The following is a 17484-nucleotide window of genomic DNA, read 5'->3' on the forward strand; positions in this document are numbered from 1 at the left end:
TGTCATAAGTCTCCTTTAGTTTAGTCGAATGAGCTACTGGAATCGGTGCCAATAAGTTTCCATTATGAAGAAGCACAGCTTTAAGACTTCGCCTAGAGGAGTCAATAAAAAGCCTCCATTCTTCGTCTTTGTAAGTGTTTGGCTTCAACTCATCGATCAGTCCTTTTACATCTGAACAGTACACAAATGAATTTTCGCTGTCTTTTGTAAAATACTTCCGGAACTCTTTTTCCCTATCACGATAAAAATAAGCTGTTGTATTTTTAGCTAATAAATTTTTTTCCTTAAAGCTGAGGCTAAATGTTCAGCTTTTACCTTAGATAGTCCTAAGTCTCGTACAAGGTCATTCAATTCAAGTTGATCGAAGACTTCAGGGTCTTTACTTCTAGGAACACCACTCGGGATGTATTCTTCATCCTCAGAATGGATCTCTTCGGGTTCAGGATCGATTTCTTCAAAGTTATCTTCAACTTCCATCTCTTCATGTTCATTCACTGGTTCAGGAGCTGCAGGTTCTTCGACATTCAAAACTTTTTCTGCTGGCACAACTGATGTTACGTTGGCATATTGAATTTTATGTTTGGTTGTCGAAGAAAAACCTGAAACTTCCGTCGTGCAAAAATAGCAGTTTTTTTGACTCGTTGGTGCAGACCAAATCACAGGTTTTGAAAATTTCAAGCACTGTTTACTTTTCGTCTGCTCCCAACGAGTAAGCATCGTGTGACACCGATTGCAAAGTGAATGTGGTACCCAAGTTGCTTCCCAGTTCGTAATCTGGATACCGAAGCAGGTTTCGTAGACATTTTTCAATTTGTTTGAAAAAGATCTACGACTTTTCGTTACTTCAAATTCTCCACATATGTAACAGAAGCAATTGGAGTTTTTGTTACATATGTGAGAGACACTTCTTGTCATATTAAACCCTTCAGAAGCCAAGTCACCCACTAATGAAGAGCTGCAGTCACTTGATGACGACGCCTGCGAGCCTGCTTTCTCACTCTGACCAGACGCCGATACTGGGATTCCGGGTCCCTGCATCGTAAAACACTTATTACTTGTGCCTGCCATGACGGCATTCAAGCCGTTAACCCAGGGACTATGCCAGACGGTCCTGTTGCCCGCCGTCACCACGTGGAGGTGCCCTGGTTACAGGCACAAGCATTTAAGCAAGAAATCGATTCTGAGCCCAAAAAGTTCCTAGAAGTGAAAACCCTGAAACATCAGCTTAAAGAAAAAAATTTATTAACTAAAAATACAACAGCTTATTTTTATCGTGATAGGGAAAAAAAAATCTGATAACATTTTTAAAACGGCGAAAATTCATTAGTGGACTGTTCAGATGTAAGAAGTTTGATTGATGAGTTAAAGCCGAACACTTTCAGGACGAGGAGTGAAAGTTTTTCATTGCTTTGTCTAAGCGAAGTCTCAAAGCACCGACTCCAGTAGCTCATTTGACCAAAAATCATTGAAAAGTTTGTGGTGATCTGAAAATTGCTACACTAGTTAAGCCAACAATCTGGTTCACAATATATCCCTTCTTGTATGTTTGTAGAATAGTCACGATCGGAAAATTCCCTACAGTAGAAAAGAACGGCCAACAAGAAAGAATTTGAATCATGGTTCTCACAACGTTATGCGAGAATCTCTCATTAATCCTTACAAGTACTTGCTGCCACCACTTTATATCAACCTTGACCTTATGAAGCATTTTGTCAAAGCTCTCGATAAAAATGGCAACTGTGTTAAGTACTTGGACGAAAAATTTCCAGCTATAAGTGACAATAAATTGAAAGAAGGAATTTTTATGTACCCCAAATTCGGACTCAATTCCAGGATGCTAATCTTGAGTATGAGATGCACAAGATTGAGAGAGCAGCTTGGGGAAGTTTTAAGGAAGTATCTCGAAATTTTTTAGGGAATGTGAATACAAAATTGCACTATTTACAATCTCATCTTTCACACTTTCCTGAAAATCTTGGTAATTTCAGTGAAGAAAGAGAAGAAACATTCCATCAAAACATGAGTGGATGTCAATATGATGGTAGATCATTGTTGGACTCTGAAGAGAGATTTACCCGAAGAAGAGAGGAAACGAAAGAGAAACCCTTTATGCAGGACGTTTGAAGATAAAAGGGTGAGATATAAGCGGAGAACGAATTAAAATTCAAATCCAAAGGGTTTTGATGATATTTTCCGAAAAAATTAATTTTTTTAAGTCTTAGGACGAAATACTTTTTTTTATGCACCACAGATCGAATGATATGATTTTTTTATTTATTTTGAATAATAACTCGATTTTTATTATATTACATTTGATTTTTTTCCAATTTTCGGGGTTTTTGCACATTTGTTTGATGTTTTCGAGACGTCTGAGTTATAAAAGTTGGAGATTTATATGTCGTCGATAAACCTATATGAAAATCATCATATATTTAGCTCAATACATTTTTTTATCACAATATTGGGAATTTTTTGTTTTTTTCGCAATTTTCATGGGTTTTTCGGGATTTACTTAGACTTTTAATGGCTGCTGGTCTGAGTACACTTCAGATAAGTATAAAGCAGATCGAAATACATGAAAATCATGCATAGTTAGAATCTAAAAAAATTTTTCAATCACCAAAACCCCCAATTTTCCCGTTTTTTTTCGGTTTTTTACAGTTTTCTCAAAATCCTAGGGTGTAGGGGCCAAACGGACCTCAAATTCGGGTTCAGCGGGTCAAATTACATGGGAATATATGTGGCGCGTCCCAAGTACAGACAACTTTTTTTTTTTTGTGTGCCGGTGTAATTAAATACGAATCAATAATAATAATAATAACAATACTGATGATATTGGGATTGCTAAATTTCTTTTTATTGTAATATTAATTAACGTTTAACGTATAAGTACTTGCGCCTAATCCGACCATCTAATCTTAAATAACAACTGTAAATTTTTTTATACGTTTTCGTACTCGTATGTATATACGAGTACGCGTTATTGCACGACTAAAGATTTTCGGTCTCGTTTACCTTTTTTTATACTTGTGTATTTTTTACAGTATTTATTAATATTAATAATCTTTATAAGATTCGTTAGATATTGTCAATTCTTATAAAAATAAAAAAAAAAAAAAAAAAATACAATATGTAATCTATATTAATAATCTTAAGTAAATTGTGTACTTATTATAAAAACTATAAATGATTTATTATAGAATAATGTTAAAATCAAGCACTGTGAATCAATTCAATAACATAAACTTATAATATTAATGCACATCACCGAATTATTGTTCTGTATTAAAGCTTTGAAAAATTTTAAGCTTTTTTTTTTTTTTTTTTTTTTTTTTTTTTTTTTATATATATATATAATAAAAATGTATCAATCTTGGAAAAAAATTAAATCAAAAGTATTGTCATTTAAAAAAAGTAATATTTTAAATTATAATAATTTGAGCGTAATTTATTTATGTCATTTAAAAAATTATATTATATAATTATTATTTTATTATTTATCATTAAACAAAAAATTTCCTTGTAAATTATTTCAATGTGTATAAAATATTTTTATTAATTTTTTAATCTTCGATTATAATTACTGCAGGACAGAGTACTTATAAATAAAACTAGTTTAAATTAAAAAAAAAAAAATCTGTCTTATTATTTATATTTATATCCTTTTAATAAAAATAAATAAAGCGTATTTAACTTCACGTTGGTTTTTTTGTTAACCAAAAAATTTCAATTTCAAGATGATTGTTTAACAATTATAAACACAGAAATAATTTAAATAAATATAATGGAGTACAAGAGAATCCAAAAATTATTACTCACCGAATATCAAGAGTTTACTGGAAGGGTTTTAGTTGAATCTCCTTTTGCCGAAACAACGAGAGATGGCCAAGGATTACGACAAGTCTCTCTAGGATTAACATCATCGAAATTTATAATAGCTTCTGATATCATAAAAATAAACTCTGAATTTATTTGCCCGTCTGAATTAGATCCATCGATTGAATCATTCGAATTAGTTTCCATTTATCCATTAAATTATATCACTCTGAGTATTTATCGCCGTAGACGTAGAAAAACTCTAAAAGCAAGGTACAATAAAAGTTTTTAAAATATTTAGAAAAAAAAAAAAAAAAAAATAGATTTAATAAAGTATTGTTGTTTTTTAGATTTATTGATGGACAAATAAATTATTATGAGCTTGGTGGAACTGAAAAAAAAGAATATTACTGGAATTTGTGGTGTAAAAATATTAGAATATTGTTATTACAAAAAGATAAAGGGAGTTCGCTATCAGAATCATCAGCTGCAAGTTCAACAAGCACCAGTACTCTTTATGTGTTATCATCATCATCATCATCTTCATCATCTTTTTACGCGCAAACTGATAAAATTGATAAAATTGATAAAATTGATAGAATACACAGAAAGCATAGCACCGGAATTGACAGAAAAAGTAGCTTATGTCGTTTATGGGCTCAATACGGTGGTGCTGGTGATGGAAATTTATCTCAATGGCCCAAAAAAGATTTATATTTAGGGCCTTCTTACGCCGAACTCGGTTATGGATTCTACACTCCAATTATTAACGAAACTACTTTTCTAAGGTTTATTATTAATTATTATTATTATTATTTTTTTTTTTTATTTAATTTAATTATATTTATATTTATATTACTAGAAATGAATCGGATTCTTCGATGGATTTAATAGTTAAAACATCTAATAATACCTGGCCAACGAAGACAAGACATAAGAATCTGAAAAAAATTCAATCTTTTCACTATAATGACACAAATGGTGGTAGACGAAAAACACGGATGAAAAAAAAAGAATACAAATTGATAACAAAAAAATCATCGCAGGAACTGTCAAATATTTCAAGTGACACATTAGTACCAAAACTATCACGATTTAAATTTGGAATTGACGAAAATTGTATTACGGGTTTGTATCTAGAGCCTCATTACGGTGATCCACATCATTTGGTACGTGTAAAGTCTGCGTACAAACTAATGGATCCTTATAAATTCATTGAGAGTGGTGTAATTGTTTGGGAAAAAAATAACAACGATAAAAAACATTTGAGAAGATGGGGTTTAGTACCAACAGCTCATTTTCTTTATGCCCTGGGTCCTTGGGCAGTCACACCTGGTGATAAAATATCAATCCAACGGAAACGATCCTCAAGCGCTGTTGCAATACGTCGACACAGTAATTTAAAAAATGATTTTCAGTTGCAAGTCTCAAAAAAACAATTAACTTCGTCTGTTTCTTTGACTTTACTAACTCAATTGGTACCATCTGTTGAAATTAATAATAATAGTAATAATAATAATAATAATAATAATAATAATAATAAAAAGCATTTTATTCTATTTTGGACACCAAACTATTGGTATCGTCCAAAATCAGCAATAACTTCTTACCGTGAATTACAAAATCACTTGATTAATTTACGCGATTATCATTCGATGAAAAAAAATTCAAATAAAATTTTTTTTTTACGCAAAAACACCAGCAATGGAACTTTTGATTCTATTAAATGCGATAAAACAAATTGTATACTGAACAAAATATTTTCAATCAAGGATTTTAAAATAACTACTCATAATAATAATAATAATAATAATAATAATAATAATAATAATAATAATAATAATAATAATAATAATAACAATTATAAAAAAAACGATTCTCTAAATCAAATGCGTAAATTATTGAAAATGAATTTAAAAATAACAGCATGGGATTTAAGTAGTTCAACAATAGCTCAACAATTGACACTTATCGATCGGGATTTATTTTTACGGATTTCGTTAACTGAAATTGAGATGCTAATTATTAAAAAACTATCAAAAAATACTCCAAATGTTCGTGCTTGGATAGCATTTAGTCATCGAGTTTCCTGTTTGGTAACCAGCGAAATAATTGCTATAAAAAATTTAAATATGAGAGCCAGAATATTGACGAGATTTATAAATGCTGCCTATAAATGTTACTCGACTGGTAATTTTCATTCATGCCGTTCAATTTTGGCAGGTTTGCAATCACCACCAATTTATCGATTAAAAGATACATGGTCACGAATAAAAACTCACCATTCAACTGCTTATCATACAATTTCAAGACTGTGCAAAGTATTCAAAAATACCCAAAGTAAAATTTATGAAAAGGCTTGGAGTAAAGCTGAAAATTGTCCTCCATTGATCCCCTATGTTGGTGATATATTGATAAAAATTCTTAAAATAAATAATTATGATTCTCTTGATAGCTTAATCAAGTGTAACAATAATAATGATATTTTAAAACAACCAAGTAACAAAAAAACTCAAACTATTAATTGGGATGGTGGTTCGACTTTCATTACTCAACAACTACAACTGCTGGGTAAAAATCTAAATCCCACAGAAATTAAACAAACTGCTGACAATCACGATAAACTTAAATCCCAAAGAAAAAATATTGTTAGTATAATATTATGCAATTTTATCAAGTCTAAAAATTTTAATCCTATCAAGGAAAAGAGAGATGAATTTTATTGGGCAGCTAAACAATTATTGTTAGCGCGTAAATATTTTAATCGTTGGCAAACCTCAATTATCACTGCTAAAATTATTGCTCAAGACAATAAAAAACGTAATTTACGTAATTCTCACAGAAAAAATATAAATCAATTGCTGATGTGGTTTGAAAACTGCCAAAGACACGCTCAAAAGTATGATTATCCTGGTCATTCGTTTGCTTGGGAATTTATACTCAAAGCAAGATATTGTGAGGACAAAGAAAATTTTTTTCTCAGCAAACTATTAGAACCTGCATTAGACAAATAAAAAAAATCAAATATTTTATTTGTAATTTTGTATTTTTTTTTTAATTTTTATTTTATATTTTATATTTATAATAATTTACCTTTTTAGTAGAATTATATTTATTAAAATAAAAATATAATAATTTAAATATCAAAACTTAAAGGTTTATTCAAAAAAAGAAATTTAATTAGTAACATCCAGAAGAAACATCAAGTTTCTTTTCTTCCAATAAAAATTTACTATCCAACAGAAATGAGAATAAACTGACGAATAAAATAATCGATAGAGGAGTATAAAGGAATGCAATTGGTTGGTCTTGCAGTATGGATAAGCTTGAAAATGTGAAGGTAGCTTAACAAATACGTTAAACAGTTTAAACAGTGTATATAAAGTGTGAGCGTGGCGCGAGATTTTCTAGAATATTCTAGAGCGTCTTTTTATTTAATCGAACCTATATTCGTATCGTGTTGGTATCCCACGGACTAACGCCATGATTGGTCAGTTTTCAACGGCAGTAAAGAGAACATAGTCCTACAGTAAAGATCGCAAGATATCTTGTGGTAACTCAACTTTATACTCTCGTGCACTTAAAAAGTTATTAAATTAATAAAATAAAATATTTTTATTGTAACTCAAGAGATAATTAATCAACGTTGATCAAACGAACCTTCAAACTATCAAAATTGATAAGTTTATATTTATTTAAAGTTAATACTATAAACTATTACAAATAAAATAAAGAGTTGGATTGGTGTGTAACAGCTTAACCGAAAGTAAAAGATCATAACTTGGTTGGTGGTGATTCGATCATTGTGATTCGAGAATAATCCAAAAAATAAAGTAAAGACGAGCTTGTACGATGGCTGCTATGTCCGTCATTGGAATAGACTTTGGTAACGATAGCTGTTATGTTGCCGTTGCCAGAGCCGGTGGTATTGAAACAATTGCTAATGATTACAGCTTGAGGGGCACGCCGTAAGTTATTTTATTTAATTATTTATTTATTTATTGGATTGATAGATATATTTCAACTGTGTATGGTCAACAACCAGCGCCGGCGCACACCGGCATTCATTTCTATCAACTTTTTTTTTTTTTTTCTTTCAACTTTTTTTTTTTTTTTTTTAAATAAATAATTGTACACATTTTATCAATTTTTTTTTAAATAAAATTATCTTGAATTTAATGCACTATTTGATTGATAAATAAGTTTTTCAAATCCCACAAGGAAATAAATCAAATTTAAATATTCAGTAGCATTTGATGACTGGACGATTTACATGCATATTGGGAATTAATTTTATTTTTTATTTAATTTAATTTGTATATTACTATTTAATATTGATTCAATTAATTATTTAAAGATATTTTTATTTATTTACTTATTACTATAATTGATATAATTTTTAATTTATTTGATTATTTATTAATACAGACTGTCTAATTTTTTGACCTTATTTGGAGGTTGATATGATTCATAGGATACCACCCAAGGTCTTTAATACTAAAGCATTCGATAATATATTAAAAATAAAATACTTTTTTACTATTGATATAATTAAATGTTATTTTAAGAAATTTTTTGACATTTTTTTATTCTTTAACTTAAAAAAATAAATGAATCAGTTATGTAAATTATCTTGTTATTGATTGATAAAGAATTTAAAAATATATTGATTTTTTTTATTAATGTTACAGATCATGCGTGGCATTCAGCGAGAAAAATCGTATTCTCGGTGTTGCTGCTAAGAATCAGATGATAACTAATATGAAGAATACGATTTATGGATTCAAAAGGCTGTTGGGAAGAAAGCACAATGACCCTCAAGTTCAACAAGAACTCAGACACCTTAATTATCAAACTACTGAACAGCCTGATGGAGGAATCGGTATTCGAGTATGTATAATTTATTTTATATATTACTTTATTTTTCAGCAAACTTTAAATATTATTTAGTATAAAACTATTAATTTAACGGCAAGATGCCAAATTTAAATCTTTAACCGAGTTTATTTTTATCCAAAAAATGTTTTACCCATTTGCTCCATATTTATTAAATAATTATTTTTATTAATAATATAATAAGTGTATAAATTGAATATTTTAGGTAAAATATCTGAAAGAGGAACATGTATTTACACCAGAACAGATAACGGCAATGTTGTTCACTAAATTGAAGGAAATATCAGAAAATGCTCTCCAGACATCAGTCAATGATTGTGTAATCTCGGTCCCTTCGTATTTCACTCAAGCTGAACGTCATGCTCTTTTGGACGCTGCGCGTATTGCCGGACTCAATGTTTTGCGTTTGTTCAATGAAACAACTGCTACTGCTTTGTGTTATGGTATTTACAAGCAAGATTTGCCAGCACCAGAAACTCCACCACGAAACGTCGTGTTTGTTGATTGTGGTTACGCTAGTTTACAAGTCAGCGTTTGTGCATTTAACAAAGGCAAACTCAAGGTATATTTAATTTTTGTTAAATTAATTAATTTATTTTTATCGTAAAAATTATAAACTAATTTTTTTTTTTTTTTTTTTTTTTTTTCTCCAATTAAAATAGATGCTGGCTTGCTGCTCAGACAGTAATTGTGGAGGCAGAGATATTGACCGTGTTCTTGCTAATCATTTCTGCAAAGACTTCCAAGCTCGTTACAATATTGATCCATTAAATAATCCCAAGGCTTACATTCGATTACTTGCTGAAGTTGAAAAATTGAAAAAACAAATGTCGGCTAACTCAACAAAACTTCCGATTAACATTGAATGTTTTATGGATGAAAAAGATGTACATGGTGACATGAAACGTGAGGACATGGAAACTATTTGTCATCACCTCTTCAAGCGGGTTGAAACAGTATTGAAAAAGACTCTTCAAGACTCTGGTAGTTATTTATATTTTTAAATTACAATAATTATTAATAATAATTACAGCAACTAATAATTAACTGTTATTAAATTTCAGGATTAAAAACTGAAGAGATTCATTCTGTGGAAATAGCTGGAGGATCTAGTAGAATTCCTGCTCTTAAACGATTGGTAGAAGAGGTATTTGGTAAGCCAGGTTCAACAACATTGAATCAAGATGAAGCTGTTGCTCGTGGTTGTGCACTTCAGTGTGCTATACTAAGTCCAGCTGTACGTGTACGTGATTTTTCTGTCACTGACATTCACCCGTATCCAATTAAATTGTCATGGGACCCAGTAGAAGGCGAGCAAGGGTAAATATTTGATTAAATTTTTTTTTTTTTTTTTTTTTTTTTTTTCTGCCAATAGTTTTAAAAACTATCATTAATTTATTATTTGTTTATTTAATCAGAGAGGTTGAAATATTTTCATACAATCATCAATTCCCATTTTCTAAGTATTTGACGCTTAAACGTGATCATCCATTTACTTTGACTGCCAGTTATGATACACCGATTCCTACATACCCTACAACTCATATTGGTAAGAATGATTACAAATTCAATTTTATCTTTATTATTTTTATAAATAATAATAAAATTCATTTATGGGTTTCAGGTACTTTTCATATTAAGAATGTAAAACCTACGGCTGAAGGAGAACCGTCCAAAGTTAAAATAAAGGTACGATTAAATTTGAACGGTATACTGACAATTGCATCAGCCTCTATGACTGAGAAACGTGAATTAACGCAAGAAGAAAAAGAGGAAGAAGAAAAACAACAACAGCAACAACAACAACTACAGCAGCAGCAGCAGCAACAGCAACAGCAACAGCAACCCACCATGGAGACAGATTCCACACCACCACAGCAAGATAAACCTGATCAGGAAGCTCAAGCTAATGAACCACCGGCACCAGAGGTATATTTTATTTCATTAACTTAATAATTTGAATATATTAATTTCATATTGTTGCGCATTGCTAAAAATCATCTCAGACTTGCACGTATATTAATTGAATTAAATTAAAAAAAAAGATATAATAAAAAAAATAGATTATGGGAAGTAGTGTAGAAAAATTAAGGGGAAAAAAAAAAAAAAAAAAAAAAAAAAATATTTAATTACGCGAGCATGACTGTAAGTCTGTTGTGGTTTAGGTTAGCGCGGAAAAGGGACGGCGGGATTCAGATGCTGATGATGATGATGGAAGAAATACAAAGTCTGCATCGTCCTATTCCTCGAGGATACGCTCTTGGTTCAGCTCGGTACGCGACACACTAACATTTGCTTGGACCCATGCGCATTACATACACACCTGTCCTTACTTTTTTTTTTACGCTATGTCTATTTAATCTTGAGCCACCATGTCTTAAAAATTATACTCCAACGAGATCGCCATTTATTTTTGCGCACTTGATTTACGCGCACTCAGGACTATTATTTTTATTTTATTATTTATTTCATTTAAGAGTAATCATACTTTCATTTCCATCTTCTATCAAACTTTATTTTTGGTATAAAATCATCAAATCATTTACTTGAAACTAGATCAATTAGATTTATTAATTGTATATGAATTTACCAAGTTTTTTCAAGATACAAATGGTGTTTAAAATTCTTCTGCAAACTCAATATTTTTTTTTTTTTTTTTTTTTTTTTTGACTGCTTATTGATACTAATAATTATATTTCTGTTTGCTTAGTATTTATTTAAATTTCTAATTAAAATATAAAACAATTAGTGTGTTGGCGAATTTGCATATCAGCGATATGTCAACGTTTTAAATTTAAATTAAATTGAGGATTGATATTGATGCATATGGGTCCAAGAAGCTGTGTCACAAACCGTGCTATGGATGTCTATGCTATTTTTATTTTTTATTTTTTATTGTTATACCTATCGCTTGATTTTTAATTGAGTTGCAGAAGAAATGTAGATTATTTAAATTAGTTTTAAATAGTTAGTTATTAATTTTTCACAAAGTTAACGTTTTAGGTTTTTATTAAAATAAATTTTTACTGTTTATCAATATCATTTAAACTAAATATTCATTGAATGTGTTTATCACGCCATTGGTATTTGTTTTGTGTGTGTTAATTAAGTATTTAATAACTTGATATTTTTTGTTTATATTATATTTTTTCAGGGTGATGATAAAGGTGATGACAAAGATAAAAAGAAAGTACCAGTTCGTTCAATAGATCTTCCTATTGAAATAAATGCTGGAGGACTTCCTCAGCATGAATTAGATATGGCTATGGAAAAAGAGGTATGATTTTATATTTTATATCTATTTTTTAATAATTAAAATTATAAATATTTATAATAAATTTTGTTATAGGGTAAAATGGTCGCTGAAGATAAGCAAGAAAAAGAAAGAATTGACGCTAAAAATGCTTTGGAAGAGTACGTCTATGATTTAAGATCAAAAATTTCTGATCAAGATCAATTAAGACCGTTTATTACGGATAATGACAGACAAGCTCTCAGTAAATTTCTTGATGAAGTTGAAGATTGGTTATATGGTGACGGCGAAGAGTGTAATAGACAAGTATATGTTGATCGATTAGCTTCGTTGAAGGTACGTTTATTTTTATTAATTATTGTTATTATTTTAATTTTTCTAAATTTTAAAAATTTGTCAAATTTATAGGCTCAAGGAGAACCAATTAAAGAGAAAAAACGCGAATATGAAGGAAGAAAATTAGCTGTTAATGATTTAGCTGGTGCTCTACAAATTGCGAAAAAAACCTATGATAATATTAAAGTATCGTTAGGAAAAGATGATAAATATTCTCATTTGACTGACGAGGAGCTTAAACAAGCCGCTAAAACGATACAGGATAAATGGACGTGGTTAGAAGAAGCTCGTGTTGTTATTGCAGGTACACCACTTACACAAACATGCAGTATCACTGTAGCACAAATTCATGGTGAAAAACAGGTAATCATTTTTGATTTTATAAATTTAATTTAATTTTAAATCAGTTAAATTATTGATTAAAATTTTTTTTTTTTTTTTTTTTTTTTTCTCTTAGGCGTTAGATACAATTGTACAATCAGTTCTCAACAAACCAAAGCCTAAAGTGGACCCACCGAAAAACGATAAATCGAAAGAAAAAACCACCGAGGAACAAAAAAATCATCAAAATGCCCAAGGTGATGGTCCTAATCAGAATAATCAACAACAACCACCCGCGAAAGATGAAAAAATGGATGTCGAGTAACATTTTTAATTCCTTTCATTTTCCCCGCCTTTTTTTTTTTTTTTTTTTTTTTATTTTACATAGATCAAACATAAATCACACTCAATTCATCTAACATTAAGTAATTGAATGGATACTAATACTGACGAGTACTTAAAAAAAATAACTAAATAAATTATTCTCGTCAACATACACAAGCGTTTGGGCCTCACGACACATAACATATATTTAACGACTGCACTTTTTACTACATTATTTAATTTAGATAAAAAGATTTACAATAGTGATATAAATATATAATTTTTTTTTCTCATAATTTTCTTACTTAAAATATAGAGCTCACTCAAACATTCGATATTTTAAAACTTTTTCTACTACCTCACTTGAGTGTTGTTATTGATCAAAACATTTAGGAAAAATAAAAATGTTGAAAATTTTTTATCATCAATAATCATTTTAGTTACCTCGAGAAATAAAAATAAAAAATTTTCATGTTGTTATAAATAACCATAATAAAATTATTAGTCAATCATTGTCATTAAATATAATTAAAATATTGGCCTTATTTAATTGTGAGGACCGTCTAAATAATCAGACGCTGTGTCCAACGATAGTAAACAATTTAAATTTAAATTAAATTAATTACCTAAATAAACAAACGAGATAATAAGGAATAAATGAATAACGTTAAGATTTAAATACATCGCAGCTTATTATAAACGTACAAAAACAGTATAGTTGTTATTGATACCTCGCTAACTAAGTTGAAAAAAAAAAAAAAAAAAAAAAAAAAAAAAAGTTTAAATTAATATCGCAGGCGATTTTACGTATTGAATTGTAATGCTATCTGTTACATATTATTCATTCCATCACAACTGAATAATGAAAAATTTAAAAATTTAATTTAACGAACTGGTACATGTGTGTTGCATTTATCAACTATAATTTCAATATAATAGATACCATATTTGTTATTCTGCTATAACACATTCAAATATATGTATGGTTTTTTTTTTTTCCCTCATTAAGTCGCCAGTATGTTTTGTTTTAGATTACTTTAAGAGTTGATTCAAAATTTTCATTACTCATTATTACTATTTAAATACTTAGATAAATAATACCGATAATAAATGGTGTATATAATAATTAATTTGACACTTATTTGTTTAGTAATTAATATTTTAATTTTAAGAATTATCATTCAATAATTACTGCTTAATTTTTTTTTCACTATTAAATTAAATTAAATAAATAATCCAAGTGTTGTCTCTATTTTTATTGTTGACTGTATAAAAATTATTTAATGCTTAAAATTTTTTTTTATTTGCTATGTTATTTAATTTAAAAAATAATAAGTACAGATAATGATTAGGATTAGTTTTATTGTTTTTACATAAAATTAACCATATCGTAAGCTTTACAATAAATTAACTTATGAATTTCAATAGTATGAACAATTTATAATTCTATTATTTACATAAATTAATTAAATTAATATGTGTTTATTTAAATGATTTCATAATTAAATACAAATGTACGGAGAATTAATGGAAAAATAATTTCTGAATGAAATTAATCTTTTTTCTCAGTTACCTTATCTGGAGTATCTGAGTACGCTTTGTAAATAAAAGCACCCAGTGCAATGTGTAATGTAATTACCGCAATAATTGCAGCCGTAACGCTACTTTGCATACTATCTAATTTCAACATACCTAAAAAGAAAATAAATAAATATATAAATTAATTAATTATTTGACAGCTTATTTAAAATATAGTATATTTACCTTCTAAAATAATAATTTTGCTTACGAAAAATGTTATTATCGGTAAGAAAATAATATTAGCACAGTAATAAAATACTGTTTTGAATATTTGTAAATCATGTAGCTCCTATGACAAAATAATCAATAAATTAATAAAATAACAATAAACAATAATAGTAACAAATAAATAGACATAATTGTTTACTAACCCGGAGAATCATCTTGATTTACTTTTTTTATTTTTGTTAAAAAAAATTATAAACTAAATTGAAACTCACGTGATTTATTCGTTATAAATGACACGACACTAAATTCAATGATTACAGAATCATTTATAAGAGAAGATAAATAGTTATAACATTATCTTTTTTGATTAACCTAATAAAATAATTCTTATAACAAATATATCAGAGGGCAGCACCTAATAAAAAAAAAAGTAAATCAAATAGTAAATTTATTAAAATTTATAGTATTTTAAATTATTAATAATATTTGTCAATTATAATTATATTTATTAATAAAATTTGATAATAAAAAAATTGAGTGAAATAAATAAATGATATAAATATCAACTTGACTTGACTTTTTTTAATAGACGCCGGTATTTGTAGTATTTGTTAACCGCGAATATCTTTTATAAGCTACTCGGGTATTCTCGTAACGAATTCGGTATTTCCCGCCTGATATTCGTATAATTTCGTAGAAGGTTCGTGAAAGTTTCAACGATTCGGTTAGACTCGTTATTTAGTTTTGATCGTTTTCATTTCCCTATTATAAGCCGTGGAAGTAATTTTGCTTACTACTTATAGTTATTATTTATATCGCGGCAAACTCTAGTCCAGATACATAAAATATTTATATTAACATATAATCAACTAGCTAACAACTATTAATATAACATATTACGTGTAAATAAAAACTAAATAAATATATTTATATATAGATCGATATATTTATAAATATAATAACCGTAAAATGGCAGCAGTAAGCGAAGTAACATCTACGAGAATAGTACAGTCTTACGTGTCATCAAATAGTTATTACGGTTACGTACCACCGATTAATGAAACAACAACTATTAAATTTAATAATAATAATAATAATCAGTATTTGTATAATTCTCAACAAAGTAAAGTTTATTTTAATAATACAAACAGTGATATAAGAACATATCAAAGTCATCAACAACAAAATAATGGAAATAACGGATTAGCCATGGAAACAGATGATATTGATAATAATTATTATAATGGAGATTATAAATTACACTGCCAGAATAACCATTACGTGATTCCAGAGATGGTGATGCGTCTCGATAACAACAACAAAATCAACACCAGAAGTAACAGAAGTAACAGCGTTGGTGATCCGGGAGGACGCGGGACGGGAGATAGCGTTGGTTTTATCTACCGGGTGAACCACAGCGACGCCGACGCCGTTCATCCTCATAATAATAATAATAATAATAATAATAATAATAATAATAACAATAACATTTACAATTATAATCATAATGGAATGGTTAATTCAATGGAGATTCACCGGCGAAACCGTAAGCGCAATAATTACGATCGTGCTGGAGTTGACCAGGGATTTTCACACGGACAGTTGAAGAAGTTTTGTCCAGGTAGGAGAGAATTCAGTACGACTTATCGACACATTGTGGACACCCGTACTGAGTCCTTGTGGCTTCGTCAATCGCGGTTTTAATTTTTAAATCCCCTGATGAGCATTTCCATTTTTATTTCATTTGTTATTACTATTTTTTTTTCCTTTTTAAATGATTTGAATTATATTTAACGATCAAAGTTAAAAAAAAAAAAAAAAAAACTCCCACGTGCTCATTTAAAAATATTAATTCATATTGAATATTGTAGAGGGAGTACTTTCGCGGGTAATTAAAAAAATTTTTTAATTTATATAATCAAAAATGTACCTGGTAAAATGAATAGAAAATAGTTTGTTTAGTTATTTATTATTATTATTATTATTATTATTATTATTATTATTATTATTATTATTATATATTTAGCTTTGCATAGTATATTTTTTAGTAAAAAAGAAAGGAAAAGTAGTAGGCATACGCGAGAGCATGGATTGAGATAAATGTCAGCTAAAATAGATTGATAAGAAAGCGGGTTTCCTTTCAGAGACGGTGGTAACAAACGCGTTTACCGCAATACAAGGAGTTGTACCAGAGATATTGGATCATCCGCGGTGCATAATGAACCGACAACCCATTTAATTTCCAACAGCGTTTGTAGTATCCCGATACAGTGCGAGGTTGTCAGCTTCAATTGCAATAATGGTAATGGTAACCCATCAGTACTACAATCACCAGGTAATTCCAGAGAAATTGATCTCGTTCAATCGTACGATACACGTGTTAGTGCTCGTGACAATATACGAACTGATAAAAATAACTCTGTACTACCGATTACCAGTGCTAATAATAATAATAATAATAATAATAATAATAATAATAATAATAATGTAGTAGATTATGAGACAATGTTGATGGAGACGCATGGCTGTTTGGCTTATCACCTTTACCGCCATCAGTTTTTAGATATCAATACTTTTGAGGCAGAATTTTAGAATGTCTCCTCTTACCTGTTCATATTATAACTATTTACATATTTCTATAAATATATTTATATACTTAAAAAAACTAAAGAATTTTAAGCTCATTGGTTACGATGGATTTAATCGAAAGTTTGTGTGAAATGTATACTTTTATAATAAAAATATAAAATTATCTTTTTTGATAATAAAATAATCTTCTTTTGATCTTA

The 17484-nt window shown here is 28.8% G+C and overlaps 4 protein-coding genes across 5 annotated transcripts; 3 read left to right on the plus strand and 1 right to left on the minus strand.

Annotated features, from left to right (window-relative positions):
- Positions 1-4098: 4098 nt before the first annotated feature.
- On the plus strand, positions 4099-6830 carry LOC141526357 (uncharacterized; the record flags this gene model as incomplete). The annotated part of the gene is made up of 3 exons (XM_074241343.1): positions 4099-4604; positions 4679-5477; positions 5625-6830. Coding segments are annotated over 3 exons (2511 nt in total), but the record flags the coding sequence as incomplete, so codon positions are not given.
- A 464-nt stretch (positions 6831-7294) lies between these two features.
- Hsc70cb (heat shock protein 70Cb) lies at positions 7295-13003 on the plus strand. 2 transcript variants are annotated; one of them, XM_074241456.1, is made up of 12 exons: positions 7295-7784; positions 8508-8706; positions 8918-9274; positions 9375-9696; positions 9777-10032; positions 10131-10261; positions 10337-10641; positions 10878-10985; positions 11867-11989; positions 12062-12301; positions 12374-12664; positions 12759-13003. In XM_074241456.1, exons 1-12 carry the CDS (start codon positions 7669-7671, stop codon positions 12945-12947), a joined length of 2637 nt encoding a protein of 878 aa, XP_074097557.1. In that variant the 5' UTR covers positions 7295-7668; the 3' UTR covers positions 12948-13003. The 2 variants fall into 2 exon arrangements, with proteins under 2 accessions (XP_074097557.1, XP_074097558.1); XM_074241457.1 differs by lacking the exon at positions 10878-10985 and having other exon boundaries at positions 7297-7784.
- LOC141526429 (vacuolar ATPase assembly integral membrane protein VMA21 homolog) lies at positions 12945-15108 on the minus strand. The gene is made up of 3 exons (XM_074241459.1): positions 14899-15108; positions 14711-14816; positions 12945-14638 (listed from the first exon to the last, which is right to left on the minus strand). Exons 1-3 carry the CDS (start codon positions 14908-14910, stop codon positions 14499-14501), a joined length of 258 nt encoding a protein of 85 aa, XP_074097560.1. The 5' UTR covers positions 14911-15108; the 3' UTR covers positions 12945-14498.
- A 343-nt stretch (positions 15109-15451) lies between these two features.
- Positions 15452-17468, plus strand: LOC141526428 (uncharacterized). Its single transcript, XM_074241458.1, has 2 exons — positions 15452-16316; positions 16842-17468. The coding sequence occupies exons 1-2, from the start codon at positions 15665-15667 to the stop codon at positions 17285-17287; spliced, it is 1098 nt and encodes a 365-aa protein (XP_074097559.1). The 5' UTR covers positions 15452-15664; the 3' UTR covers positions 17288-17468.
- Positions 17469-17484: the final 16 nt, after the last annotated feature.

This window comes from Cotesia typhae, unplaced genomic scaffold (genome assembly GCF_013202065.1).
Source record: "Cotesia typhae breed Kobodo isofemale line unplaced genomic scaffold, CoteBio_Ctyphae contig_33, whole genome shotgun sequence".
NCBI classification, from domain to species: domain Eukaryota; kingdom Metazoa; phylum Arthropoda; class Insecta; order Hymenoptera; family Braconidae; genus Cotesia; species Cotesia typhae.

What these genes read in the sequence shown, in the direction of transcription:
- Hsc70cb (XM_074241456.1), top strand. Translation starts at nt 7,669, where the DNA reads ATGGCTGCTATGTCCGTCATTGGAATAGACTTTGGTAACGATAGCTGT. An exon ending in TACAGCTTGAGGGGCACGCC is followed by an intron (nt 7,785 to 8,507) that starts GTAAGTTATTTT and finishes TTAATGTTACAG; the next exon opens with ATCATGCGTGGCATTCAGCG. An exon ending in ATGGAGGAATCGGTATTCGA is followed by an intron (nt 8,707 to 8,917) that starts GTATGTATAATT and finishes TGAATATTTTAG; the next exon opens with GTAAAATATCTGAAAGAGGA.
- LOC141526429 (XM_074241459.1), bottom strand. An exon ending in CAAAATTATTATTTTAGAAG is followed by an intron (nt 14,639 to 14,710) that starts GTAAATATACTA and finishes TTTTCTTTTTAG; the next exon opens with GTATGTTGAAATTAGATAGT.
- LOC141526428 (XM_074241458.1), top strand. Translation starts at nt 15,665, where the DNA reads ATGGCAGCAGTAAGCGAAGTAACATCTACGAGAATAGTACAGTCTTAC. An exon ending in GTTGAAGAAGTTTTGTCCAG is followed by an intron (nt 16,317 to 16,841) that starts GTAGGAGAGAAT and finishes TTCCTTTCAGAG; the next exon opens with ACGGTGGTAACAAACGCGTT.